Source organism: Candida dubliniensis, chromosome 2, assembly GCF_000026945.1.
Source record: "Candida dubliniensis CD36 chromosome 2, complete sequence".
Lineage (NCBI taxonomy): Eukaryota > Fungi > Ascomycota > Pichiomycetes > Serinales > Debaryomycetaceae > Candida > Candida dubliniensis.
In genome coordinates, this window is record NC_012861.1 from 1,193,858 (window position 1) to 1,221,010 (window position 27,153).

Below are 27,153 nucleotides of genomic sequence, written 5' to 3' on the forward strand. Positions count from 1 at the left end.
CAAAGTAACCCCTTTAGACCTTGTACAATATTGGAAATATGAGTATAACATTCCAAAAAGAGTGATTCCGTGTTTACAGCAGATTTGCAATTTCCCACATGATCTTGTACGAACTGTTATCTTCCCACCTAATGAGCCACAGATTTTACCAGATAGTGGCATCTTCGTCATGTAATGTATAACTGATATAATATGGCAACACCCATTTTGCTAAACAAATTATAAAATTCAACACCAGAGAGTAATAAGAGAGAACTCAATTTTGGGCAAAACCCCACATTGGGCAAGAATTTGTACACATGATACAGTGACTTTCTGATACCTCCTTGAAATAAGTATAGTTTGTAATATTTATGGTTTCTTTTCAAATGAATATGGAAAGAATCCCGGATCCTCTAACGTGCCAATCTTTTAGATAAATCAATAAGGCAACTTTAGGATCGTCATGTAAGAATTTGCCTTTCTGTATTGTATATTCGTGCTTTTTCAAGATGAAACTGACCCATGAATATTTGAGAAGATTGATACTGGAAAGTACGAACTAATGCAGAAAAAGAGAATCCACTAGATTAAGTATTTTTCTTAACACGAAACTTGATTGTGTGGATTGGTCAAATATTGATTATCCTTAATATATATGTCAGTGAAATCCTGCAACTGGAAGTGGGATAAATTTGAAGCTGTAAGCGAGTATTTTTTTTTTTTTTGGCTTGATTTGAAACGTGTACATATTCTCCTAATTATTATTTATTAGTGTGTGTGTGTGTGTGAGCAGGACAGGAAAGATTAGCTTTTTGTCCCAGAGATGCATATTTCTTCTTCTATTAAACTTCCGAATATTCTCTTTTAAGTAAATTAATTAAACCTGATTGTTCTATTTACATCGGTTTTCCATTTCTGTGTAATCTTCGTTTATTTGTGGTTTGGATATTTCCAAATTTAATTAAAATTGTTCCTAAAATAGAAGCCAATCATATTTGCTGCTGCTCCGCCAAAGATTTTAATAATAGTAATCCTTATTTCACTCTGTTGTTATTCACGTTATATCTCTGTATTTGATCAACCCCTGCTACAGATAGTATTCTTCAGTATGACAATTTATGTTTTCTCTAGAAAGAAAGTGAGTGGTCAAAAAAAATAACAAGAACACACAAATACGAATACGTATACAACACCAAAGCAATCACAACATTTAAGTGTAACTAAGTGTGTGTTAAAAGTAATTAAGTTAATGGTGATAGGAAAGGATGGGAAAGGGGGGGTGGGGGTGGGGCGGTAGGTAGAGAAAAGCAAATATAGTGGAAGAAGAAAAAAAAAAAAGAATCAAAATCAAATGGTACAAAAAAGACACTTCTTCTACACAACTGACAAAAACTGCCTTTAAGATGGCAAGAAATCTACCTCACATACATACGTACATGGAATAGAAAGTAATCTATAAAAATAATTTAACATGACTAACGTATTTCAGGTAGAAAGGTCAAAATTAGAGAGTCCCACACAATCAACCATTTTCTTCTCTCAATTGTTTTTTTTTTTCTTCGGTTCTTATAATTATCAACATTCTCCTTACTCAAAACCTTCACCTGTTCTTTTCTTTTTCATTTAAATTTGATTATTATTATTTTTTTTTTTTTCTTACAAAATTTTCTTTACTTGATTTATTCAAAAGGTGAAAGCAGGAATTTTCCAATTTAGATAACCAAGAGTTTTTGGTTCCCACATTCCTTCAAAAATAGTATTTGTGATACCCCAACTGAACCATTCGATTTCTACCATAAAGCAGCATGTCTTCTATGAGTGTTAACTCACTCATTGGAAAGGACGATGAGAACGAAAGTGCTAAGGCAATACCACAAAAAAGATCTGCATCGAGTGGTGATACCATAGTGGAAGAAAAGCTAGGATCCGAACCTTCATTGCAACCACCATTCCAAGGTCAAAACAAACGTACATCGATACCTTCTGTTTCGCAACTAAGTGAATCGATTCCCCAGCATACCAATACACCTTCATTATCAGCATACAAGTTCCCTCAGAAACAGATTGAAGATCAAGGGTTATTAGCATTGCTAGGCCCCAATGTTGCGTCTTTCCCATTCTCCGAAGAAGCCTTTCTGAATGCATTAAAATTACGAGCGGAGCAAGAACGCACAAAGCAAGAGTACTACAGGGTAGAAACTGCCAACAAAAACCTTGCCATCCTTCAGACAGCATTACGGGCACAGATGCCTGTTAATATGATCCCTTTGTTGTGCGTTGGGAACGCACCCGAATTGACAGAAGAACAAATGAAAATGTTGATACAGCAAGCAACGTTCGGTGCTCCCTCTTATTTACACCAGCAACAACAAGTGCAACAACATCACCAACCATCAAACTTCCCCCCTTCTCAACAACAGAAACCACCACCACCACAACAACAGCAGCAGCAGCAACAGCAACCTTTTGTGGGAATTCAACCAGGTCTTCTGCAGGAACAACAAATCCAAATCATACAAGCAAACCAAAAGCGAATGCAACAAGAACTACAACAACAAGGCGGATCTTTCTCCCAGTCAAGTCCATTTCAAAAATCACATACACGTGGAGCAAGCAGTGGTGGTATGGGCTCCCAACAGGACACATTCAATGTTAACCCAGGACCACCTTTGGGTTTTAGATTTGGTGCTGGTAGCAGTGCCAGCAGCACTAGCGGAAGACGACCATTATCCCCCGCGAAAATTGGAGCTGCAGCTGTAGCAAATTTAGCTACACCAACCACACCATACCGTGGCACCTCTTCCTCGGCATCCACAAGTACTCGTAGAAGTGCTGTACACCACCGACATAGCTCCTTACCTCTTGATACATCTGGCAGCTCTCGCAGACTTAGTTCAGTAACGAGTGGTCCTGAATCAGGTGAATTGAATAGAAGCCATGTACTACAATCGCCATTGACAGGAGCCACTTCAACATTACAAGTGAATCCAATACCTGCCCAACCATTACATAAACAGAGTAAGCTGCAAGTACAGCCACTGCAGGAATCAATGACTTCTTTTCAACACGTCATTCAATTTCATCATTGGAAACCTACAACGGGATCACCAACTGCTAGTAGTGTTGGAGGTGGAAGTCCATTAAAGTCTCAGTCGTCTTCTCATAAACGGCGCAAGTCATCGCCTAGCATACCATTCCAAGAGCAAAAAATGTTACCGCCATCAAAGGAGAAAGAATTTTTTGCGGAATCAACACCAAAAGTCACGTCTGACAACAGGAATAAGGACGAGGTGGAAACAGATCCTGATCTTTCTATTGATTCTTCAGTTGGTGAAATGACAGAACTGAAAGTTGATGATCAAGCGAATCCACCAAAAGCACATCGTCGACTGGAGCTGAACTTTAGTAAATTTCCCAAGGATAAGGAATCAACGACCAAATGATATGAATCAGTGACTTCCACCTTTTTTTTTTTATTTCTTATTGTTTATTATTATTATTATTATTGTTATTGTTATTGTCTTGTTTTCATTCATTCAAATATGCTACTGGTTTTGTAATTGTTGGTAACAAGGGAAGCTTGGATATACTTATAGAAGTCGTTACTGTCACTGTTTATCATAGTATCGTGATTGCATTAATAATAACAACTATTGTTTCACATATATCGTTTTTGCTGATGTATCTTATTCGGTTTATTTACATCGTCCATCACTCCGCATTTCATTTTTTCTTATTGTCATTTGGTTCTATTTAGGATTTTTATACTTGATTTCTTTTTTTTTTTTTTGGCATTTATTAACTAATTGTATTATATTGATAGTTTAAAAAAGAAGATGTAGTATTTTTTTAGGTTTTAGCCGAGGTTCAAGTTGGCTGCAAATAAACCTCAGCTGATAAGTCATTTCTTTTTTTTTTTTGAGGTTTGTATTGGAGTTGGTAACCAAAAAGAATCAAAAAAATGTCGTCTGATTGTAAAGAAGAAAGCGAACGAAAAAAAAAAAAAGAAAAATAGAAAAATTGACTGAGCCGATCTTTGAGCTTGATTTGGTATTGTTGCTTTTTATTTCCGTCCGTCGATGTGGCGGGGCCAAATATATTCTTTTCGTATCGTAAGATTTTATATTTTTATTTTCTTTCTCTATTTCTCTTTGATGCTCCAGATCAGCTTATATAAAGCTACACTATTCGTTTCAAATACAACCAACCCTTCGCTATTTTTATTGTTTCTTTCTCCCCTTAATTCACTTCCCTCAGCCAGGTTACTTCGAAACACTACTATCACTATCACTTATAATTGCTACAACTTTCTTATTTACTAATGTTACATCCTGGAGTTAGACTCACCAAAAGAGTATACAGACAATCACAGCCATTGCTAAAAAAGAATGAACATGAAATGTTGTTCAATTATTCAAAGAGATTGTTGCAGACTATACGATTTCTTATCAGTTTATCGAGAAAATCACTTATCAAAATAATCAGAGTGATTTTCTTGCAGAGATCCACTTTGAGTACCTTTGCATTTGCCTATATTTTTGAAGTTCTACCCAAATTATTAACAAATACAGTTTATCATTTATTTCAATTACGAATGAAGGGGTTAGGGAATGAAACTTTAAAGATTTTAATTGGTCCATTAGATCCACAAAGATTACCTATTTTCATGACAAAACTAGTGGCCACATTAAATGCATTTACCCCGATTTACAGTTCAATCCTACTGCCGCATATGTCAAATAACAAATTGTCCTTTTATAGTTCATTTTTGGCAGCATTTACCTCGGCATTGTTAAATTTCCCTAGTTTCCAACACCACAAATTGAAACATGATAGATATTACACGTTAGACTGGACTCTAATCCTAGTAACTAGAGCATTAGATACATTGATTATATCCAATTTCAAATCCATCTTCCACACAAATCTGAAAACAGCTAAAAGAGTTGGTGCTTATGGAGATATAGTTTTATTTGTATGTGCTTGTTTCTTTATTATGGATTCCTGGTTTTTTGAACCAGAAAAATTGACCCCACATTATGCCAAATGGATCTCCAAAGCATCACATGTAGATGAAAATGTATTATTAGGGATAAGGTATCTTAGAGATGGGGAATTAGATTATCATCCTGCCAAACCATTACCACATCAAAAACATTTTGAAGATTTTTGCATTAAATATAATAAAGATCCGAAATTAGGAGATTTGAATCAAATTGATAAAATTCCGTGTGAAATTCTACATCAGTTCACCACCAAAAGTTGCTGGAAACACGTTTTGTTATTATTTTGGGTTCAATTCAAGTTTGCATTCAAATTGTATGCCACTTTAAATACTTTTTTATTTGTCTTTATTAAAAAGTTCAGGGGAAGTCCGTTAAAAAATTTATATAAAACAATTCGATCGGCTTCATTTTTAGGTGCATTTACTGGTATACATTGGGCAGCTTTCTGTTTCATTAGAAATAATCACCCAAATTGGTTCGGACAAAAATTCTGGGACATTTTAGCCCCAAAAGCAGGGTCTGCCTTGTGTGGAACCAGTATTTTATTGGAATACCCAAGTCGTCGGAATGAATTATCTTTATTTGTTTTGCCTAAGGCATTAGGGACTTTTATCGATCCAACCCCCACTGAAACAAACATAGCAACCGAGGTGATAGCTTTTAGTTTAAGTTTTGCAGTGTTGATAGCCTATGCTAGACTGCAACCAAGTAAATTGAGAGGGTTAGTGGGTAAAGGATTGAGTTACATGGTTAAACATTAGATGCACATGCATCTTTTTTTTTTTTTTTATAGTTCCGTGGTTGTATTACTGTTGTGATTGAACATCTTGGAACATTTCCTCAGCCATGATCTCTATTTCCGGCAAACTTAATGCAATCAATTCGTTCGCTTCTTCGTTATTATCATTATCATCAACAGTTTCAGTGCTGTCTAAATTAGCTTTTTCAAATGTGATATCCACCTTTTTGATCTCTGACATCTCTTTTTGCACATCATGTGCTAGATTCCTAATAGTTGCTTCAGCAACATTATCACTTATCAAATAAGCACATAAATCTTCTAACCATATTTTATCATAAACATAGTAAATGTCATGGAAACGAAACAACTCCTTCAAGTCTAATAATGCTTTGAGCACAAGTCGTTTCCCCCCTCGCAAATTATAATACACATCCTCCCATACTTTAGTAATCAAGTCATAATTTCTGTGGTAGGGATAAGTTAATGCACGTCTTGTGCATGTTATTAGGGCTGCTCTTAAAACATTATAGTTGTTTTCAACTACAATTTTGGAGTCAAGAAATGAAAATTGAGGAACTATTTTACCAATTGTCCAAGCACTTTCAATATTATGATCACCTTCATTTTCCCTTAGATCAAAATGATAAGCAAACAATAAACAAATTATGGTAAGCAAAACCTCTGGCTTATAACTATCATCTATCAAATATGATTTCCTTGGTAAATTCATCATTCTCTCTTGCTCTTCTTTTGAAAATTCGACAGGCATAATTGATGCTCTTTCAGCCTCGGGTAATTGTTTATCTGATTTATACCATTTAAGAAATTTGTGAATTAATGGATTTTTCCAATCAATTAATTCCTTAAAATTCTTATTTTCATCATCCTGTTCTGGATGGACTTTCATTATGTAATCAGCAGCATACATTTCAGGATCGAATTTTATGTTCTCCTTGATTAACCTTTCAATTATACGTGCACTTTCTGGTGTATTTTCTGGGTCAGCTAATTCGTTGATATCATTGCCGTTGGCAACTGATACACCAACAATATCGTTATATTGGTTATTAAATCCATACTTTATCGGCTTCAAATTAACATCAGAATCTTCGGTTGAAAGTGCTAATTCAGGGTTGGTTGGAACATCTTGCTTTACCTCCCAATTAAATTGTTCACCTTCTGCTAAATCCCTTTCTGCTTGGGTGCTTGGGTTTGTGTTGTCAACATCTAATTCCTCAATCATTGGCTTTGATGAATTAACTTGTCCAATATTACCCACTTTTGACTCATTGGTTCTGGCTAACAATTTTGCTGTCAAGTCTAGGTCAGGAAAGAATTGCCCTTTAGTTTCCTTTGGAATTTTTATTTTTACACATTCAGTTTTAGAATCATATTCTGCGTGTGATCTATCATCTTCAATACAAGGATATGGGAACCTCAAACGTAAATAGTATGGAGGTAAGGAAAATACGAACAATTCATTTTCCACCGTCATTTCAATATTTGGTGCACTGAACCTAATGTGTGATATTTTCACATCAATATAAATAAATTCATCATCCTGTGATATTGTGAAAAATGGGGTAATCATTATAGTTGAATGAATAACGGGTCAATAGTAGTCGGATATGAATGTTATTAACTAGAATTCAATGAATCACAAATTATGCGATGACATTCTAGAAAAAAAAAAAATAAGAATGAAATCCACACATACGTGAAAAAAAAAAAAAAAAAAAAAAACTGAAGTCATTACCTGAAGTTGTACTACAATAGGAGACAATATTAATATAAATCATGAGTCCAGTAGAGAAACCTGTGGAGGTCGAAAAGCCAAAAATGCCTAAAAGAAGGTTTGTTGGAAAGAAACCTCAAAACGTTACTATAAAAGAGGGCGAACAACCATTAGCTAAAATTGTCAATCCAACAAGACATATCGGTAGAGTAATGAATCAAATCCCAGAAGATATTTTGAATGATAAGGAATTAAATGAAGCCATCAAACTATTACCGTCAAACTATAATTTTGAAATTCATAAAACAATTTGGAATGTCAGAAAAAGGAATTGTAAAAGAGTAGCATTACAAATGCCTGAAGGGTTATTGATTTATTCTTTGATTATTTCTGATATATTGGAACAATTTTGTCAAGTTGAAACAATAGTCATGGGTGATGTGTCATATGGAGCCTGTTGTATAGATGATTATACTGCTAGATCTTTGGATTGTGATTTCATCGTACATTATGCCCATTCCTGTTTAGTCCCCATTGATATCATGTCCATTAAAGTATTGTATGTATTTGTCACTATTAATATTGATGAGACTCATTTGATAAACACTATTAAATTGAATTTTGAAAGAGGGTCACAAATAGCTATATTTGGAACTATTCAATTCAACCCTACCATTCACAGTGTTAAGGCAAAATTGGAGAATGATGCTGATAAACCAATGTACTTAATTCCGCCACAAACAAGACCGTTATCTAAAGGAGAAGTCTTGGGTTGTACATCAGCCAGGCTAGACAAAGAGCATATCAAAGCAATGATTTATATAGGCGATGGGAGATTTCATTTAGAAAGTTCTATGATTCATAATCCGGAGATACCAGCATATCGATATGATCCTTATTCAAGAAAGTTTACTCAAGAATACTATGATCATAAACAAATGATAGATGTTAGAAAAGATGCTATTTCCACAACAAAATATGCCAAGAAAGTAGGGCTAATACTAGGTGCTTTGGGAAGACAAGGAAACCCTATAACATTAGACAAATTGGAAAAGGCATTATCTGAAAAGGGCATACAAGTGGTGAAAATCATTTTAAGTGAAATATTGCCTCAGAAGTTGGCTATGTTTGATGATGTGGACGCCTTTGTTCAAGTTGCTTGTCCCAGGTTATCGATCGATTGGGGCTATGCCTTTAACAAACCTTTATTGACTCCTTATGAAGCAATGGTAATGTTAGAGAAAGATACAATGGGTGATGAGAAAGTTTATCCTATGGATTATTATTCTAAAGATGGGTATGGAAGAGGTTCAATACCTGATCACTCCCATTTGACTACATAATTGATATTTCTTTCGAATATACATCTTCAATACCAACTAAAGTTGCAATCTCCATGTCAGACCATGTAAAGGAAAAATCCAAATATTCTTTGTTGATCAAATTCAATTTGTGGTAGAACTTAACAAATTGCATAAACGAATTATCTATAATTTGATTAACGATAATTGGTGAATTTAATTTTAAAAGAGATTGTTGCATTTCAATCATAGCACTAGGGAAAAATTCTTGCACTTTTTCATCAACTTCGACAAAATTATCTCTCACGTACAACTTGTTTTCTTTAATCGGTTCATAAATAGACACTTCAAAAAAATCATCAGAAAATGGGCATATCATGTTAATAATGTTAAAGTAATCATAAAGACCACACTGGACCAACATATTATTGAGTTCTAACTGGGTGATTTCTTCCGTCAACTTGTCTATCATCTCATTTATCTCTAATACTTTTTCTGAGAGTAGTGAAACTGGTATAGTTTTTGACAATATCAAATCAAGGAAATTTGATTTAATAATCAAAACATCTTTCTTTTCAGAAAATACTTTGTTATGATCAACATGTTCGTTAAATACTTGAATTGGTTCATTGATAATCAACTTCAAAAAGTTTCCGTTTTCTTCAGGGGACAAGTTTAGTATTGTTTCGGTTGTTATCTGATCAACAATAGGTAATATGTCAGAATAAAACTCAATAATCCATTCTGGTGGTTGTAAATCTAAATTCAAATCCAATTTGGTCAGATTCTTGTTTTTGATAGTTGCCAATCTATTTGATATAATCATAAATATACGATCTTGACACACTTTTACCAATTGTTTGACAGTTTCAACAATGTTACCTGCTTTTCCCAATTGCTTGGTAAACATGATATTATATAATTCAACAAGATTAAATATTTGTACAAGTGTAGATAATTTGGTCTCGGTGGAAATGATCTGTTCCACACGGGCTTTTATTGGACGAGATAATGACAGTAATATTTTGTCAATTACATCATGTATAATATTCTCAAACTCTTTATCGTTATCGTCACCCATAGTAAATATACTTGTTATTGTTTCAGATTCATTCACAGATACTGAATGAACATAAGCCAATAAATCTCCAACAAATCGCACTGGATCATGTGCTGTCATATAAATTGGTCTTGAATCGCTAGATATTGAACCTGGTCGGCCTTGTCCATTAACGTCAAAATCACCTTGTACTTGTCTGTTGAATTCATCTACCAAGACTTTTGATCTTGATTCACTGAATGTATTCACAATAGAATTGAAATAATTCAATTTGTTCTGTAAATACTTGAAGCATTGGTGTAAAGTTGCCAATCTAGACTTTGAACTCAATGAATACACATTTCCCAAAGTTTTATTAGTATAACTCACGATTCTGTCAATAGATCTTTTGATTATGTGATTACTTTTGGCAATTATTTTCAACCCTAATTGGGGATTATCTAAAGACAACAATATAGAGCAATTTTCATTTATACGTTCAGCACGAGCCAAAATAGTGAAAAACTCGTCATTCAAGTCACCCGAATTCAACACAAATTCTTCATATTCATTCAATGTAAATTTTTCTTTGAAACTTATTAATAAATTTTTTTTTAATCCAATCAATTTCTTATTATCATTCAACTCTTTAATTTCCAGGTTCAATTTATTGGAAAAATCAAAATTTCTATGGATTTTATCATTTGTTTTTACACTAAGTTCATTTAATTTGTTAAGCTTGGTTTCAATTTGTTTCAACTGTTTAATGATAGGTTGATATTGTTTAACTATATTCAGTTGATTTCGAATGATTTCACTCTCAATTCTGCCTTTAAATCTTTTTCTTGACATCGATCCAACAATTCCCAGTTCTATCAAATCAACAACATAACCATCTGACTCTTTATCAAATCTATCTTGCAAATTGCTAAAAATCTCACGAGTTTTGGCATCACCTAATGAATCATTAAGCACTCGAGACAATCTCGTTGACAATGAAGTACGAGCAGCAGACTCGTTAGAATCCTCCTCATCCTCAACTTGAACATCCCCAGTTTCTCGTTTAATCAAATCGATTGACATTTTAGCATATTTCTCCATAACATGATCAACCTCAGATATCTCATTTGGCAGTTTAGTGTTGTCCTCATTTAATATATTACTAGGTAGTACAAGATTTGATAATTTCTTGCTAAATTGGTCTAAATTCGAAGTTATGGGTAATGGCAACGGAGGTTGAGGTTGTGGGAAAACACTGTTATCGCCACCAGATACATCCTTACTAAATGTATCAAAGTCTATGAAATCCATTCTTGATGTTGTTATTGTCGTTGGGATGAATATGAAAGAAATGTATATATATGAACACAACAACAACAAACAAATCCGCACCAAAGTTCACTTTTTCAATGTTAATTTTGTTGTTATTTTTTTTCTTTCCGTTGGCTTTCTTGCAAATTTTTATTTTTGCGACTTGTTTAACTACGAATAAATTTGAATCTACTAACTGTTGGTTGGTTCTGACACTATAATATCTATTAAACCCAATCTACTTAACCTATAATATTGAATGTGAAATAACAAAGACTAGAAAAAAAAAACCCCAAGAAGAAATGAAATAAGAATGAAACTAGGAATAAAATTTGAAAATTAAAGAATAGGAAGAACCTTTTACTGAAAAGTATGATTTATGTTAACATATCACTAATTGCCATAGATCCTTTATTGAAGGATTGAGGTGACTCAGAAACATTGCCAGCTTGATTCTGAGTAGAGTTTATTCCAGCTGCCACTAGGATTGCCGATATTCCCCTGTCTTGATCTTTCGATATTTGTTGACCACCATTCTGTTCATCCATGTGTATACTACGAGGACTCTGGACTTTTTGACTCAACGTCTGCAAACATTTTGAAGCATTTACAATATCGATCATTTCATTGAATGACGGGATTTCTAATGATTCCCTTTCAGGTGCACTAGAAGCTGTTCTTGCTACAGATAACATCGATGATGATGATGATGAGGACGATAATGATAATGACGATCCGCTTCTAGTACTGGTGGTGTCAGGAAAGTGGTGTAAAATTGGTGTTTCTGGAGTATTATTTAATGTAAGACAGTTTCCTGAGTTCTTAGCTGTAGCTGAAATTTCATAATTCTGTGGCAAAGGTAATAAAGAGCCCGTTTGTTGAAATGAAGAAACAGTGGTTGCTACATCATCTTTTTTGTATCCATGTGGTTGTTGTTGTTGTACCACTTGTTCTATTGGAGGTGATACTGGTAACATTGGAGCAGGCAAGTCTCTCTTTTCAAAAATATGTAAATCGTCCAATTTCAATTCACCATACCCTTTTTCGTTTGGTTTCAAGCAAGAATCAGGAAAATCGGTTCCAAATATAGGAACTAAGCTATACCTCAAATAATAACAAAACCTTCTAGCAAGAATCTTACACAACTTGAATGGTAACCATGTTCCTTGGATTTTCAAGAATCCACCTCTTATCCGCTTAATGTATTGCTGGTATTCTTTTGGTGTTGATTCCAATAATTTGACAATATCTGCTTTCAAGTGAGATGGACTAACATTTGATTCATCTGTGCTTAATGATGCTTTCCAAATACCGGTTAAATGCACCCATCCTGTTTCGTAATCCCAAATCACCCAATGATTATTTAAAGGATATTCATATGCGGTCAAGTAATTTCTCTGAGGATCAATGGCAGATGTTGAATACTTTTTGATTTCAATATTTGGATATACCACTGTGTTGAGAAAATTATTGTTTTCAATGGACAAAGTATCATTAGACAGTACCATGCGAATAGGAAAGTTTATTGTATTATTTGGTATCAAAGAATGGTTGCGTTTTGGCTTCTTTGTCTTTGGTTTCGTAGTAAATTTGGGCAGTTTCCTGTCATTCTTTTTTCCTTTAAAGCTTTGTTTCTTGTCATTTAGTTTACCTGGTCCATTTTTCATAATCCTCTTATCCATCGTTGGTGAATGGAAATTGCCCACTTTGTCAATTTTAGAAATTCCAGAATTCGTAGTAGGAAATGAAAAACTGGGTATGTTTCTGACAGGTTCTGTTAAAAGACGTGAAGAATTTGTAAACTGCTGGTTCAATTGCAATTGACTCGTATTATATGGTAAGTTTTCCGGTGAAACTGAAGAGTATATTGTGTACACCCTTGCTGAATCTGCCCCGTATGGATTGAAATTTGCAGCAGGAGAGTCGCGTACAGCTTGAGGAAATAAGGATTGCGATTTAGTAAAGGAATGAATAGGAGGTAACTGAATGGATTGTGGGACTCTTGGTGATGTATACAGTGTACCTGGTGTAGGTAAATATTGTTGCTGTTGTTGTGGAGGTTGGTGTGTGTTGATGTTATAAGTCTGGTGATGGGTAGGAATCATCATAATTTTCATGTGGTAAATCTAACTTTATAATTCTCTCGTATAACGTTGTAGTAGTTAGTAGACAAAAAAAAAAAATAAATAACAGTCGAGACAAAAAATAAAATAACTGCGACTTTGGAACAATCGGAAATTGTAACTAAAAGTTGAAACACAAAAATAAAGACTGTACGTTCCAATTATTGTTGACGTCTCGTGGCACCAATAGAATCCTACAGGAACGACAAAACCAGGGTATTGTGACCAAAGGAAAGTAATTTGTGCAGCAAGTGATGTTGGGAAAGACTAGTAGTAGTAGCAATACCAGCAAGTGAGCAGGAATTAGCAACAACAGCAACAGCAACAGCAATAACGGAAATTCACAAGGGGTGCAAAAATATTTTTTCTTTTGCACTATTTGCACTATTTGCACTATTTCTTGTTGAGTGCAAATGAGAAAACTAAAATCAATTGAAAAATTAAAAGCTTTCTTCGGTTTGCTCTTATTAAGCCGTCAAGGAAATAAAGTTGAAAAATAAAAAAAAAAAAACGGAATATGGAATTGCCGATCGAAAGTGCAATCAACTGAAATGGCTTTCTGTTCTGATTATCAGTGTGTTTGACAGTTTCCCATTCACCAAAAGACGGATACAATTACTAAAAACAACTCTAGAGCAAGTGTTGTTATCTGGTCCCCTGTGGTACTTCTTTGCAATATTTCTAGCTATGGAAACAATAATTCACAACTTGTAATAGCAAACAAAAAAAAAATGGCTTATTAATTATGTTTCTCCAGAAGAACCAATCTAAAAATTTTCAAATCTGGAGGGTTCTTCGACTATTCTTTTATATACCAACTCGGTGGGCTCCGTTGTAGATCCTGTAAATATTTGAGTGCCGGACTTGTGAACAATAGTTAAAGCAGCAAGATTTCAGCGAGTTCAAAAAATGATAGTTGCTCTGAGTGTCGTTTCTTTTTTAGTAGTGCCAGTATAAAAAATTGTTAGTATGTCCACTAAAACTTGATTTGAATTGGAACCAGAGTTGCTTTGCTGATGGAATAAATATCTAGCAGAAGAGCAAATAAAATAAAATAATAGACATCTCTAGATTCTCAAATATATTTGAAGTTATTTATATTTGACACTAAATCCTGGTGGCTCCTAAAAGGAATAGACCAAAATAAAAGCCACCAACTGTAAAAATATCAATCTGAGAAGACAGAATCGTAATATTAGTAAATATAATACAAAGCTAATAACCACACAATAAACAGTTTAATCTGTCATGTCATCATGTTGATTTTATTAACCTTTTTTTTTATTTATTTATTCTGCCAATTTTAGTATCCATCCGATTGTTCATCAATTTAAGTTATTGAAAGATGTGTTTTCACACGCACACTTATTTGATTTCTTTTTTTTTTTTTTTGGCACCACAAAACTATTTTTTATTTTGCATTACGAATGCATAACCGCCAATTTGATAAAACGCAATCTGCCCCCAACTTATCTTGGACTTTGTTCGCATGAATACCAATACCAAGAAGAAATTATTCTATGGTTATAGCTAAAATTTCAGAAATCTTCAACATGAAAGGGAAGAAAACCGGGGGAAAGGAAGCAGTCCCCAGATACTGGCTAGTGATGAGCTGAAAACATACTTGTCTCGATAAGCAATGTGGATCACACATCATTGCTGCTATTGTTCTATTGATGCATGTAAATAAAGTTACAAAGGCAGCTTTTCAAAGACAATGTGTAAGGCTTTTTGGTTATCACTATGGGAAAAGTTTCAACAATATTCTACCTTTAAATTTCAGATGCCAGGGAAAAAAGAATAACTTACGAACTCTGCTCAAAAAAAGAAAAAAGCTAAAAAGGACTAGAGATGGCAAGGTAGAAATTGAAATTACTAATCACCGTATTACTAATAAATTCAAATCCATCTAGGTCCAAGGATCAGTTGAAGCTTAACACATTTAAAAAGCTTTGAGACTTCGAGTATTGAATTAAAATGTTTCGAGCATGATTTAGTCCACTGGAATTGTGAAGATCATTCGAGGAATTGTATGTAGGTTTAGTTTTTTTTTTTTTTTTTCCTTCCCAAACAGTGTTGCATTCTGTTAAAAATCAAATTTCAGGTTTGTAGTCCGAAATCCGTCAGAACAAGAAAAGGTATAGAAAGTCAATAAAGAATACCTACCAGTCCGAACATAGAATTTGTAAGCGGAAGAACTGCCAATTGACAACAACTCCTTAGAATAATCGATTTTGTCCACTACTCATGTTCAATCGTAGTTTGAGTACATTCTAACTGCAGAACATACCCATCAAATTAGGTTGCGAGATTGTTTGTTCTAGTTTTTTTTTTTTTTTTTTTTTTTCAAATTTCAATAATATTTGCACCCCTGCTTTTAGTTGCTCTCTCCCTTAATCCACGCATTCTTTTTGTTGTACTAATCAACTTAAGCATTTTACATAACCATCCCAACATAGAACTTTCACACAAAAGGACAAACGTTCAAACTTATTTTTGCTTCTAAACTTTAATATAAACAAGAAGAAACAAGCCAGAGATAAGGAGAGTTTAATTATGCCACACATCAGGACGAATGATAAGAAAGTTTAGTTGGTGTTTTGACATTTTTCAATTCAAGCATTGGTTCTTGAATATGAGATCCGAGGCTTTGATTGCTTCACTATAAGTTAGTTAGTACTAGACACATACTAATAATGAGATTGCACCGATCAATTCTAGAATCTTGTGGCTCCCCAAAAAGAAAAGAAAGAAGGGTTACTAAAAAAACCAATGCATCATGTTACTTTGTGATTGTGTAGTTTACTCCATTTCCTTACAAGTTTTGAGTATTTTTCTCCTTTTTATGGATTTCTATTTTACAGAGCAACTCGTTTAAATGTTGGGGTAATTACTAAAGGAAAGATGGACACTTTAAATACAATAATATCGAGTAGTCAACGTTCTAGCTTTCTACTGAGCTCCAAAACGTTGTTCAATTCCCATTTTGGTACGTTTTTTTGTATTTTATTTTTTCCAAATTGTTTCTCTGAAGTTGATCTATACAGGGATATTATTCGTACCGTTAGGGAGTGGTGGCAGATTAAGGTTGTTGGTTGGTTTTTTCTATGATTTACGAAAAAAATTAAGATGATAACAACGGCACGAAGAAAACAAGGAACGTAAATTTCGTAATCTTTTTGTTGATATGATTTATGATTTTTGTTGTTCTCAACGTTAATTAACTCCTCCCCCCCCCCCCTCAATTACATCATTATCATTATTCATGCTTAAGTATTAGTTTGAGAGATTTGTCTTCTCAAAAGCCCACAGGGTAAGAATGGTTGAGATTTTACTTTGCAACAAACTACGGACTGAAGAATCTGAACTGGTGCACGCATTTTGTTTTCGTTCTTTTTTTAATTTGGTCTGTATTTTTTTTTTATCCCATTGGAATAACAATTAATTAGTACAACACATCTCATTGCATTTTAAACAACCAATGTCTTTGCTCACTTTTCAGAGAAACCTCGTGTATTCACATTACCGCCTTAACGTATGCAATCAACTTATTTTTGGGAAAAGATTCTTGAGCACAAAAGAACCCACCAACAAAGATCCATCTATCAACCCACATGTATGTTTTTAAGCACTTCATTTCCAACATCAAATAGTCAAAAGAGAATTGGATATACTAACTTTTTTGTGTTTTTTTTTTTTTAAGACTGTATTTTACAGACAATTTGCCAAACCGTTTACAAAGATCTGTCTCATTTCAATTGGAACATATTACAGTTTAATATATTTATGGGAATTCCTAGATAAGCCGGAATCTGGTAAACCTATTCAATAGTGTACATTTTAATAAATATTATTTCCCTTATTTCTTCAATCTATCAGCAACAGCATCCAAAAACTCAGTAGTGGTAACATATGCGGATCTGTCGGTTTTACCCATGGCCAAAGCTAAATCTTTGGTCATGATACGATCTACTTCAACAGTGTCAATGGTGGCTTTTTCAAGTGTGTTTGCAAAGTCAACGACTTCTGGTGTCTCGTCCAATCTACCTCTTTGGGCCAATCCTCTTGTCCAGGCAAATATGGATGCAATTGAGTTGGTGGAGGTCTCTTTACCCTGTTGGTGTTGTCTGTAGTGTCTGGTGACGGTACCGTGGGCAGCTTCAGCTTCATAAGCTTTGCCATCTGGAGTCATCAATGCAGATGTCATTAAACCTAATGATCCAAAACCTTGAGCAACAATATCCGATTGAACATCACCATCATAATTCTTTAATGCCATAACAAATCCACCTTTGGACTTGATCATTTGAGCAACCATATCGTCAATCAATCTGTGTTCATACCACAACCCCTTCTTTTCAAATTCGCTGGCATATTCATTTTCATAAATGTCTTGGAAAATGTCCTTAAATCTACCATCGTATTTTTTCAAAATAGTGTTCTTGGTTGACATGTACAATGGCAAGTTCTTGGACAATGCCATGTTGAAGGAGGCACGAGCAAAGCCACTAATAGACTCGTCGGTGTTATACATGGCTAATCCGACCCCGGGACCGGTGTAATCGTAGACCTTATGAGTTTGGGTTTCCCCACCACTGGCTGGAGTGAATCTCAATTCCAATTTACCTGGCTCAGTAATGACTAAATCAGTAGCTTTATATTGATCCCCAAAGGCATGTCTACCTATAACAATTGGTTCTTTCCATCCAGGAATCAATCTTGGAATGCATGGGATAATAATTGATTCTCTAAATACAGTACCACCAAGAATATTTCTAATAGTACCATTTGGAGAAAGCCACATTTTCTTCAAGTTGAATTCCTTGACTCTAGCTTCGTCGGGGGTGATTGTTGCACATTTGACACCGACACCATGTTCTTTAATTGCGTTTGCCGCATCAATGGTGATCTGGTCGTTAGTGGCATCACGAGACTCAATTCCTAAATCATAATATTTCAAGTTGACATCCAAGTACGGCAAGATCAATTGATCTTTGATTTTTTGCCAAATAATACGAGTCATTTCATCCCCGTCCAATTCGACAATGGGGTTTTTCACTTTGATCTTATCTAAAATTGAAGCGGTACTGGAAAACCCACGAATGTGTTTCAGCAACATGGCTGTACGGTTGATAGTTCTTGTAGTAGTTGTTCTAATCATGGTTTTTGCTTCTGTAAATGTTCACGAACAGACAGTTTGGTAGGGTTGGTGAATTGTTGAAAAGTCTAATGGAGAGGCGAAAAGGGCGAAGTAAAAAAAAAAAAAGAATCTAATTTATGTTTAGCGCGATAGGCAGGGCCGACAAATTTAATAATGAAAATGGAAGAGAAAGAGAAGAAAAAAAAAAAAGATTACTCATTCCATTGTCGCAAATATTAAACGCCGATTCAGGAGTTTTTGGTAAGATTCAATCTAAGAATTATTATATGTCAATCCAGCCTTTACAGTTGTAGAGTTGCTAACCAAAGAAAAAGGCATCCACATCAAGATCAAATAGATGATAATTTTATTGTTTAAAGTGATATAGTTGGCTTTTGCTCTAACTTATTTACCAATGAACAAATTTACCGTGAGAAATTTTCAAAAAATTGTTGTAAATGCATACTCTCATTTAAATGCCAGTATATCCTGACCACTAATAATATCTAATTTAACTTCACAACTGTACATTCATAGAGGTGACTTTTGAAATGCGTCTTCATATGGTTTTGAATTCATACAGTTCGAAACCTTATTCCACTGGTTGCAAAGTTGAGTTTTTCAGATACGATTCCTTTTTTTTTTTCTGTTTCTATCCCGCTGAACCGGAGTTCAAAGACTAATAACAATGAACCAAGAATTCGATCAGAACCTGCCTTACATTTATTGCGGTATATGCTTCAAAGACAACCATGATGTTGAAGGGCTAGAAAATAAGCTACTATTGACATCCTGTGCCCATATAACCTGTGACATTCATGTTCAATCAAGTATGTTTTTGCTTTGCTTTTCTTTTCTGAAAAATAACACAGAGAGTTTACAACTTGATTACTAACCACACATTAGAGACCGTTGAGCTGTACTTGGCCCAGAACGATACCAACTCATCCTGTCCAGTTTGTGGATCTAATCCAATATCAACTGTTCCCATCAACAGAATGTTGCCTGTTGAATTGAAAAACTTTTTCATCCCGACACCACAGCAAATTGATTTGTTAACCAGTTCTGGGAAGTTCCAATATTGCTCACTAGTTGAAAGAATTAACCATTACAGATCCACCATATCCAAAATGGATGAAAAATTGAAAAAACAAAAGGAGTTTCTATATGCGGCAAAAGAAGAAATAACCCAACTAAGTAAATATAAACATCAAGTTCATGATTTAAATGACGAAATAGACTTACTTAGAAAACAGCTACAAAATAGAACACGGCCAGACACTTTCGATCTATCGAATGAAAATGGAAATGAAGATGAAAATGAAAATAGTGGAGACTTTGAAAACAATATTTTTACACGCGAACCAAGTCCAGTCCAAACAGCTCTGCACACATTTATCAACAAAGTGCATAGAGAATCTTCGCAGAAAGTAATACCAATCTCAAAACCAGATGCTGGTGAAAGAAATGGTTCAACAAGAAGGAGGTCTTTTTTCGCTGAGTCAACAAAACTAGGAGAAATCAATTCAAGGTCAATTTCATCCAGCAACGAATCTAATAATTCGCTCAATAGTTTAAAACGATTTAGCTTTGAAAGTCCCAAAAAGAAGTACTTACAAAATCCAATAGGCAAACGATCTGCTACCAGTCAGCTTGCAACCCGAATAACAGCCAACATGAAACTAGGAGTCCCTGTGAGTGCATCCAATGCACTGTCCAGGAGCTATCAAAATGGCTATGTGCACAAAGCTTCCAAAGAGCCTATATTGATGAGAACTATGAGACGAGCCAGCGAATCATCGCCATACTTTAAAGGGTTTAAAAATAACAACCATGACCATCATCACCAGTATAAACGTTAATTCTTGAAATTGCTGGTTGAAAGCTTACATACACTTTTAGCAGTCATTACCCATTATAAAATTAAGTAAACCGAAGGAAAAAAAAAAAAAAAATTATCTCTAAACTCTTTTGTTACTATCTTTTCCTCTTTGCTAAACTATCATCCAGATCATATTTAACCCCTTCTATCCAGAATTCTCTAGACTGGCCCACTGTCGCCTCGTCAGACTTGGGTGTTGTCTAGGTGAAATATAAACTCTCTTTTTAGCCAGAAGTGCACGCCCTAGCATAACAAAATATTTTCTAAAAAAACCGAAAACTATTTAAAGAGGGCGTTTTCTTTTGTTTTCCTTCCATGCGTTTGATTTTTAGATTGATTTTTCTTTTCTTCAATCAGATTCTTCCTTCCTCCGACTTTTATTTATAGATTAGAGTCGCTTACAGAATTTGTAACTAGATCACTAGATTGTCCTTGTTGGAAAGTATTAACAATAAAGAATATTATACATTAGAGAGTTTTGTGTGGTTATACATAAATTAGTTGATTTGACCCATCAAACACTCTTTACTGATTACATTCTTTATTATTGATAATTTATTAGTTTTATACAACAAAAAAAAAAACGTTCCAAACAAGGTCATAATAATAACATATTTATATAAATAAGAGAGCAAACACATTATTTATATATCTATGTTGTGCACCACAAACACAAATCATCTTTGCATTTAACCTGACATAAGAGACCTGTCACGTGCTTATCTTCCGGAAGACTCTGATTATTTGCCAAAACATGAATATTAACAAGTTCAAGTCTGGTCTTAAGAAACTAACTGTCAATAAAAGGATTATCATCGATGAGCTAACTGCTTTTGCTGACGAATATTCAGCCGATGGGGCTGAGGAAATAGCGGCAGCTATTCAAGAACACATCGACACGTGCCCTCCACAGCACAAACTATTTGCATTCTACCTTTTGGATAACATATGCAAAACCGTCGGTAACCCTTACAACATTCTTCTAGCAAATGGGCTTTTTCAACTCTTTAGAAGTACCTATGTTCATGTTGATGATGGTACACGACACATGTTGATAGAATTGTTCACAACATGGAAACAATATGACGATCACACAACTGTTTTTAATATGCAGGTTTTACAAAAAATTGAGAAATTTATTCAACAAGCACAAAATCTTCGTTCAGCTTCTCCTGGACTAGAACACACATCAAAATCTGATTTAACCCCCCGAGTTCTTATTAAAAATGCCAAAGAATTGTTGACATTGCATGATCAGTTGATTTTGCAAGTCAGCAATTTTGTCAAGGGAGACTATCATAAATTTTTGTCGGAGGAAGATTTTCATTTTATCGACCAATTTAAGCTCATCCAAAAAGAATTGTACGACCTGATTAATGAAATACTCAGTCACATTTACGAGGACGTGAATCTATATGGTGGTGCTAGTAACAATGGGACGGAGAGGTTGATCAGTACCCCTCAATTCGAAATTAATGCAGAGAGGTACAAAGTTGACATTGTTAGAAACCAAAAGGATATGTTCAAACAGCAGCAGTCGTTTACCGATTTCCTTACTACTTGCAAGCCGCGATTGCACAAGGCTTATATTTTGAAGAAAGAGAAAAGAGAAAAAATAAAATACCTTAAGAAATACAGATTTGTCATAGAAAAGCGTCCCAATTCAAGGTTTTTCTCACATGTTTTGAATGAATCGGAAGAGTTCATTGATTTAATTGACAAGTTTGGAAAGGTCACTAAGTTTACACCAGAAGAGTTATTGTTCGTTAACGAACCACAGTTGACGGAAATCCCGCGAGAAGAAGAAACCCATGATCATCAAATTAACTCAAATTTCTTAGGATTCCCTGTTGATCTCGATACCCTAAAGAAAACAGCAGCTATTCAAGATAAACCACAAGAATCTATTTTAGGGATTTCCATTAATTTGGACAGTCTTTTAGGTTCTGGCAGTGACAGCACCAAAAATTCAAATGGGTATACAGACAAATCACAAGATTTGGCATTGTTGCAACAGCTGCCTTTGCATCAACAACCAATGAAAGATTTATCCATTTCTTCACCATTACCACTAACTTCATTTTCAACACCTACCATTGATCAACCTACGTCCGAGGAACAACTCCAACCTGTATGGATTCCCAATAACACTTTAGATAATCGAACTCATGAAGAAGAATCCCTGATTTCTGGTCAGCCCACACAACATGATATGCAATTGCAATTATCCTCTCATGATGCTTTAGAAATCACACAAACACAAAGCCGTGAACAGAATCCAGATCCACAACCGGTGCTTTCAAACGATCGACCAAAATCTTTGGAAGATATTGATGGGGTAATAATATATTATCCGATTTTTGGAGATCAACCAAGTTTGGTAAATAATGGTTCCTTTAAACATCCAAGAAAAGTATTCAGAAGACTGGTTCAAACACAATCCATTGGAGATCTCACTTTGAAGCATATCCCCGAATTTTATAAACAATATGAGATCGATGTTAATCTTCCAAAGTTTGCACACCCAAATCATTTCCCAATTATCCCAGAGTTTAGAGAAAATGAAAGGAATTTGGATGGTTCATCAAATAGCAATGGCAATGAGGTTCTACAAATTGAATATCACAAAGATGCAACAGAAAATGAGAAGGAAAAGGTCGAGAATACAGAAGTGGTAAACAATAGAGAATTAATTAAAGATTCAGAAGCACCGCAAGTGCAGCCACTGGTATCAACAAACGAAAGTCGATCTACAATTGAAAACAGCACATCATCTACAAATGAAAAAGAAGTGCAATACATTACTTCACCAGTCCAACCTGCAAATTCATCTGTTGCAAATAACGGAACTCTAGAAGTACCACAAGGTGCTGCTGTTTTACCACTGAGAAAAATCAGTTTGAATGATTATAATAAAACCAAGTTGGTTCAATCAACTTCCTCCCACTCATCAACGTCACAACTATCAGCACCACCGCCACCTCCTCCACCACATGGTTCACCTCATAATGAATCATCAGATCCCCGTACTGAAAACACAAGGTCAGATAGATCTCGTTTAACTAATCGCCTGTTGTATTCAAATTTGGCAATTCCATCTAACCGGGCAAGATCAAGTTTAAAGAGAAAAGGATCAAGTGATGAAACACCTAGACAGACCAAACACGTAAAATTTACCACTGACTCATGATTTGTGGTTTGTTGATAAGTTTTTTTTTTTTTTCAACAGTCGGGGATTAGTTCAATATAGAGAAAACATATAAATATTTTGGTTTGTATAGAAAAATGAATTGAAGTAGTATCTACGTTTATACAGTACAACAAATGTAGTCTTCATAACAACACGAATATGTATATTTAGATATAGCTAAATGCAAAATTCTTTTCTCCTCATTGAAAAATCCAAACAAACTAAAACATAAAATATTATAATGGTAATAAGAACATCTGTAGGTTAATGATTGAAAATCTATTCAGTCTTGTTGAAAGCACCAGATTTCTTTAATTGCCACCATGAGGTTAAGAATGGGAAAGCAAAGAAGAATCCCAATACACCCCAGTACCAGACAGAAAATGGAATAAATTTTCTGTTCTTAACTTTAAATGGTAAATTTTCGTAAGGACCTTCTTTTGCTGCACCGTAAACAATGGTGTTAATATCAAATTTTCTGGCAGAAACTTGGAAGTTTCTTCTAGTGAGGATTCTTGATGGAAGAGTTCTAGCTGGTCTTAAAGCTGATTGAGCAAACATGTTGTGTAGAAATAAATGCTGTACTAAATTGATGATATCAGTTTGTAAATGAGTGTGGTCTGGTTTTTTTTTTTCTTTTGGTCTTTTCTACTCTCAGTTTGATGAAAAAAATGGTTGGGTCGTGCGATTTTTGCAGATAATCGTTTGTTAGTCAAACCACTAAATTTTTATTGGCTGGAAGCAAATTTCGCTTTCTTTTATGAGCTGATTTTATATGTAACGGAATTTGATTACACAGCCAAAAATAAAACTGTGAAAACCCACAACCAAAACCTAGAGGAAAAAAAAAAAAATTGTGTATGTATATAGAACAAGTTTGACATTAGTTCATCCATCTACTTACATAATTAATAACTACAAAACAAAATGGCTCTTGCTCCAATCACAGGTACTTTAAAAAGAAAAATCATAACTGATATCACCATCGGTTTTGCCGCTGGTTTTGGTTTGGCTTTCTTATACTGGGAGGTCGAACATAAACCAATCATTGCCAAGAGAGATGCTTATTACGCACAATTAAGAAAGCAAAAGGAAATCGAAGAAGGTGCTTAAATCAAGCTTAAGAAGAAGTGATATGCTTTCATGTTTTGGATGGATTAGTCTCCTTTGAGTAAAAGCTACAACAAAGAAAATCAATACTGTTGATGGTTTAGTGTTTTATTTTTGCATTCAGACTTCATTTATGTTATAAGTATTCTTGTTTTACATATATTCTACAAATATAAAATTACGTTAAATTATGGTTAAAAAATGTATTTTTCTTCCATTTCTATTTAGTTCGACATAAATTGCATTAGTTTACTATTATTAACGATGCCGTTGGAAACTATAATAATCTCTTTTGATTTGCCCTGTTTCTTAAATCTCTCTTGTAAATATTTAAAACAAGTTAACTCACTTCGGGTCACACCTCCAATGATAGCAATTATCAAATACTTGGATCTATCATCGTTTATGTTATCCAAATTCAAATCAATGGTTTTACCAGCAAACATTGTATTTATGCCCAAGTTATCCCAATTTGGTCGTCTTTTGAGGTTATTTATTGGTTTATGTTTTAAGAAATCTCGGAAATACAATGATTCAACAAAACGATAAATAAGTGGAACGGTGTTACCTGGTAATGTAAAAGATGGGTTTGGATATAAATCTAGCAAGTTTGTCAGTTCATTACCGCCTGATTCTTTTAAATTTTGTGACAAGGACTCCTCGTCATCCAACGGATGCAAACTCCAAAATTTATTGATCAAGGTATAGTTGTTTCTATAAACATCTCCACTCCCGCTGATCCCCACATTTTTGTCATCTTCAAATTCAGGTTGGTTGCTTTTTGTGGATTTCTTCTTTTGGCTAGTGAACCCCAAGCTACTGAAAAAGTCTACTGAAGATCCATGAATGACTCGAATCATTTTGAGTTTGATCAATTTTTCCAACGTAAAAACAGCCTCAAGCCCGTAATTGTCTTGTATTTCTAGAGAGAGCCAATCAATTTCCTTGCTTGAAATCCCATCATTCAAATATCCAATCAATAAAACTGCCGAAAGAACATACTCAATCGGATAATTGCAATTAACAAACTCTTTAAGTTTGGCAATTTGGGATTTGTAGTCCATCTCAAAAACATCATTTTGAAATGTAAGAAACTGCTCGTACTCTTTATTTATCTTTTCCATTACTTCCTCTCCGATTATGGTATGCTTCCTCACCAATTCTTGTTGTATGGATAAAGTACCAAGGTTGGACACCAATTGTTTTATATCGCTTATATTTGGTTCGGATGTATTTGAATTTTTTTGAGCAGATGACGTTTTGAATTGTTGTTGGATGTACTTTGCCAATTTGTTTAATCTCAACCCAATTGAAGAGAAATTCAAATGTTTCAAGTCTTGTGTATATAACTTATCATTTGCTAAGCTCTTGCTAATTTCGTTGCTCAGTAATTGTTCAATGCTGTCAAATCTAATACTAAAAATATCGTCTATTATCCCATGGTAGTTTAATTGATTGAATATGCAAGAAATAAAATCGAGATTTCTTTCCAAAACAACCAAGTCGGTGTTGCTGTGAAGTACATCTGAATAAAAATCAATTTCCAAGTTTGTCATGTTCTCGTTCATGAACTCTGGCATTTTTGAATTCTGCAACTGGTCTATTAAAAGTTTCGAATGATTTCCTTTACCGTAGATGTTTCGTAATTTGAATAAATGTTCGTGCTTACCATTTTGAATCCCCATGAAAAGCAATTGTGTTAGAGCCTCACTTAGCTGATTAACTTGTTTAAGCGGTTTATTAAAATAATCATCAATTCCATTAAACTTGTTAATTTCAGTAACCAAGATTTCGTCGGTGTATATGGGGAAAGTCTTCCAATTATAAATCTTTATTCGAGATGTGACAGATATGGGCTTTTGATATTTCTCCGGAGACAATATATTTTCAAAATTGACGATCCCATTGAAAACTTTGTTAATTTGATACGTGAAACTCATATTTAAATCCTTGACAATAATATTAAGTTTCAAACTGTGCAAATCAGGATGCGAGTGTATTAACTTGTTCAATATATTGATGTTCTCCAAAGAATTGGTCGGTACAACAACAATCAAACTCGCATATTTGGCTAATACATTTGACCCAACGCTTACTAGCTCATTATCTAACCACACGATATTCTGAAATTTGCCTAATTCTTTTAGTTTTGTAAAATTTGTTAAGCTGTTTATTAGTGGTGATAACACAGCATCTAACACTAGTAAATTATTCGATGAATAGATCTTTGAAATCTGATCAGTTAAATTTTCAAGTGTCACTTCATTGAACCGTTGGAATTGAGATACCAAATCGATTTCAGTAGCACTGGTGTCTTTCATGTTCCTTATAATTGAAGAGTTTACTTCCAGAACAAAAGTTAGACAACCACTCAAAAAAAAAAAAAAAAAAAATAAAATAAAACACCGTTTTTACTTCGTGACAGCATTTTTGTTCTCTGACTCTCATTTTTTTTCTGCCACGGTTTACTAGAAACCATGTAATATACGATACAAATGTAGACATTTATCAATTGCTAAATAAACTACCATAGTATTAAGAAAAATGATATTTATAACCATATATATATATATATAATGATATGTCGGCATT

The 27,153-nt window shown here is 34.3% G+C and overlaps 12 protein-coding genes across 12 annotated transcripts; 6 read left to right on the forward strand and 6 right to left on the reverse strand. All coding sequences in view use genetic code 12, as the record gives it.

Annotated features, from left to right (window-relative positions):
• Positions 1 to 1,787: 1,787 nt before the first annotated feature.
• On the forward strand, positions 1,788 to 3,425 carry CD36_20250 (conserved hypothetical protein; the record flags this gene model as incomplete). Its single annotated transcript, XM_002418459.1, has 1 exon — positions 1,788 to 3,425. One exon carries the CDS (start codon positions 1,788 to 1,790, stop codon positions 3,423 to 3,425), a length of 1,638 nt encoding a protein of 545 aa, XP_002418504.1.
• Positions 3,426 to 4,303: 878 nt separating this feature from the next.
• CD36_20260 (hypothetical integral membrane protein, conserved) lies at positions 4,304 to 5,749 on the forward strand (the record flags this gene model as incomplete). Its single annotated transcript, XM_002418460.1, has 1 exon — positions 4,304 to 5,749. One exon carries the CDS (start codon positions 4,304 to 4,306, stop codon positions 5,747 to 5,749), a length of 1,446 nt encoding a protein of 481 aa, XP_002418505.1.
• Positions 5,750 to 5,794: 45 nt separating this feature from the next.
• On the reverse strand, positions 5,795 to 7,321 carry CD36_20270 (protein SHQ1 homologue, putative; the record flags this gene model as incomplete). Its single annotated transcript, XM_002418461.1, has 1 exon — positions 5,795 to 7,321. The coding sequence occupies one exon, from the start codon at positions 7,319 to 7,321 to the stop codon at positions 5,795 to 5,797; it is 1,527 nt and encodes a 508-aa protein (XP_002418506.1).
• A 206-nt stretch (positions 7,322 to 7,527) lies between these two features.
• Positions 7,528 to 8,808, forward strand: CD36_20280 (diphthamide biosynthesis protein, putative; the record flags this gene model as incomplete). Its single annotated transcript, XM_002418462.1, has 1 exon — positions 7,528 to 8,808. The coding sequence occupies one exon, from the start codon at positions 7,528 to 7,530 to the stop codon at positions 8,806 to 8,808; it is 1,281 nt and encodes a 426-aa protein (XP_002418507.1).
• On the reverse strand, positions 8,801 to 11,116 carry CD36_20290 (conserved oligomeric golgi complex subunit, putative; the record flags this gene model as incomplete). Its single annotated transcript, XM_002418463.1, has 1 exon — positions 8,801 to 11,116. One exon carries the CDS (start codon positions 11,114 to 11,116, stop codon positions 8,801 to 8,803), a length of 2,316 nt encoding a protein of 771 aa, XP_002418508.1.
• A 377-nt stretch (positions 11,117 to 11,493) lies between these two features.
• On the reverse strand, positions 11,494 to 13,233 carry CD36_20300 (transcription factor, putative; the record flags this gene model as incomplete). Its single annotated transcript, XM_002418464.1, has 1 exon — positions 11,494 to 13,233. The coding sequence occupies one exon, from the start codon at positions 13,231 to 13,233 to the stop codon at positions 11,494 to 11,496; it is 1,740 nt and encodes a 579-aa protein (XP_002418509.1).
• Positions 13,234 to 17,098: 3,865 nt separating this feature from the next.
• CD36_20310 (isocitrate dehydrogenase [nadp], mitochondrial precursor, putative) lies at positions 17,099 to 18,400 on the reverse strand (the record flags this gene model as incomplete). The annotated part of the gene is made up of 1 exon (XM_002418465.1): positions 17,099 to 18,400. One exon carries the CDS (start codon positions 18,398 to 18,400, stop codon positions 17,099 to 17,101), a length of 1,302 nt encoding a protein of 433 aa, XP_002418510.1.
• A 667-nt stretch (positions 18,401 to 19,067) lies between these two features.
• On the forward strand, positions 19,068 to 20,241 carry CD36_20320 (conserved hypothetical protein; the record flags this gene model as incomplete). The annotated part of the gene is made up of 2 exons (XM_002418466.1): positions 19,068 to 19,209; positions 19,286 to 20,241. The coding sequence occupies 2 exons, from the start codon at positions 19,068 to 19,070 to the stop codon at positions 20,239 to 20,241; spliced, it is 1,098 nt and encodes a 365-aa protein (XP_002418511.1).
• A 774-nt stretch (positions 20,242 to 21,015) lies between these two features.
• On the forward strand, positions 21,016 to 23,451 carry CD36_20330 (cleavage and polyadenylation factor (CF-IA) component, putative; the record flags this gene model as incomplete). Its single annotated transcript, XM_002418467.1, has 1 exon — positions 21,016 to 23,451. One exon carries the CDS (start codon positions 21,016 to 21,018, stop codon positions 23,449 to 23,451), a length of 2,436 nt encoding a protein of 811 aa, XP_002418512.1.
• A 279-nt stretch (positions 23,452 to 23,730) lies between these two features.
• CD36_20340 (cytochrome c oxidase polypeptide viii, mitochondrial precursor, putative) lies at positions 23,731 to 24,012 on the reverse strand (the record flags this gene model as incomplete). The annotated part of the gene is made up of 1 exon (XM_002418468.1): positions 23,731 to 24,012. One exon carries the CDS (start codon positions 24,010 to 24,012, stop codon positions 23,731 to 23,733), a length of 282 nt encoding a protein of 93 aa, XP_002418513.1.
• Positions 24,013 to 24,378: 366 nt separating this feature from the next.
• On the forward strand, positions 24,379 to 24,564 carry COX9 (cytochrome c oxidase subunit 7a precursor (ec 1.9.3.1) (cytochrome oxidase polypeptide viia); the record flags this gene model as incomplete). The annotated part of the gene is made up of 1 exon (XM_002418469.1): positions 24,379 to 24,564. One exon carries the CDS (start codon positions 24,379 to 24,381, stop codon positions 24,562 to 24,564), a length of 186 nt encoding a protein of 61 aa, XP_002418514.1.
• A 221-nt stretch (positions 24,565 to 24,785) lies between these two features.
• On the reverse strand, positions 24,786 to 26,882 carry CD36_20360 (homotypic vacuole fusion and vacuole protein sorting (HOPS) complex subunit, putative; the record flags this gene model as incomplete). The annotated part of the gene is made up of 1 exon (XM_002418470.1): positions 24,786 to 26,882. One exon carries the CDS (start codon positions 26,880 to 26,882, stop codon positions 24,786 to 24,788), a length of 2,097 nt encoding a protein of 698 aa, XP_002418515.1.
• Positions 26,883 to 27,153: the final 271 nt, after the last annotated feature.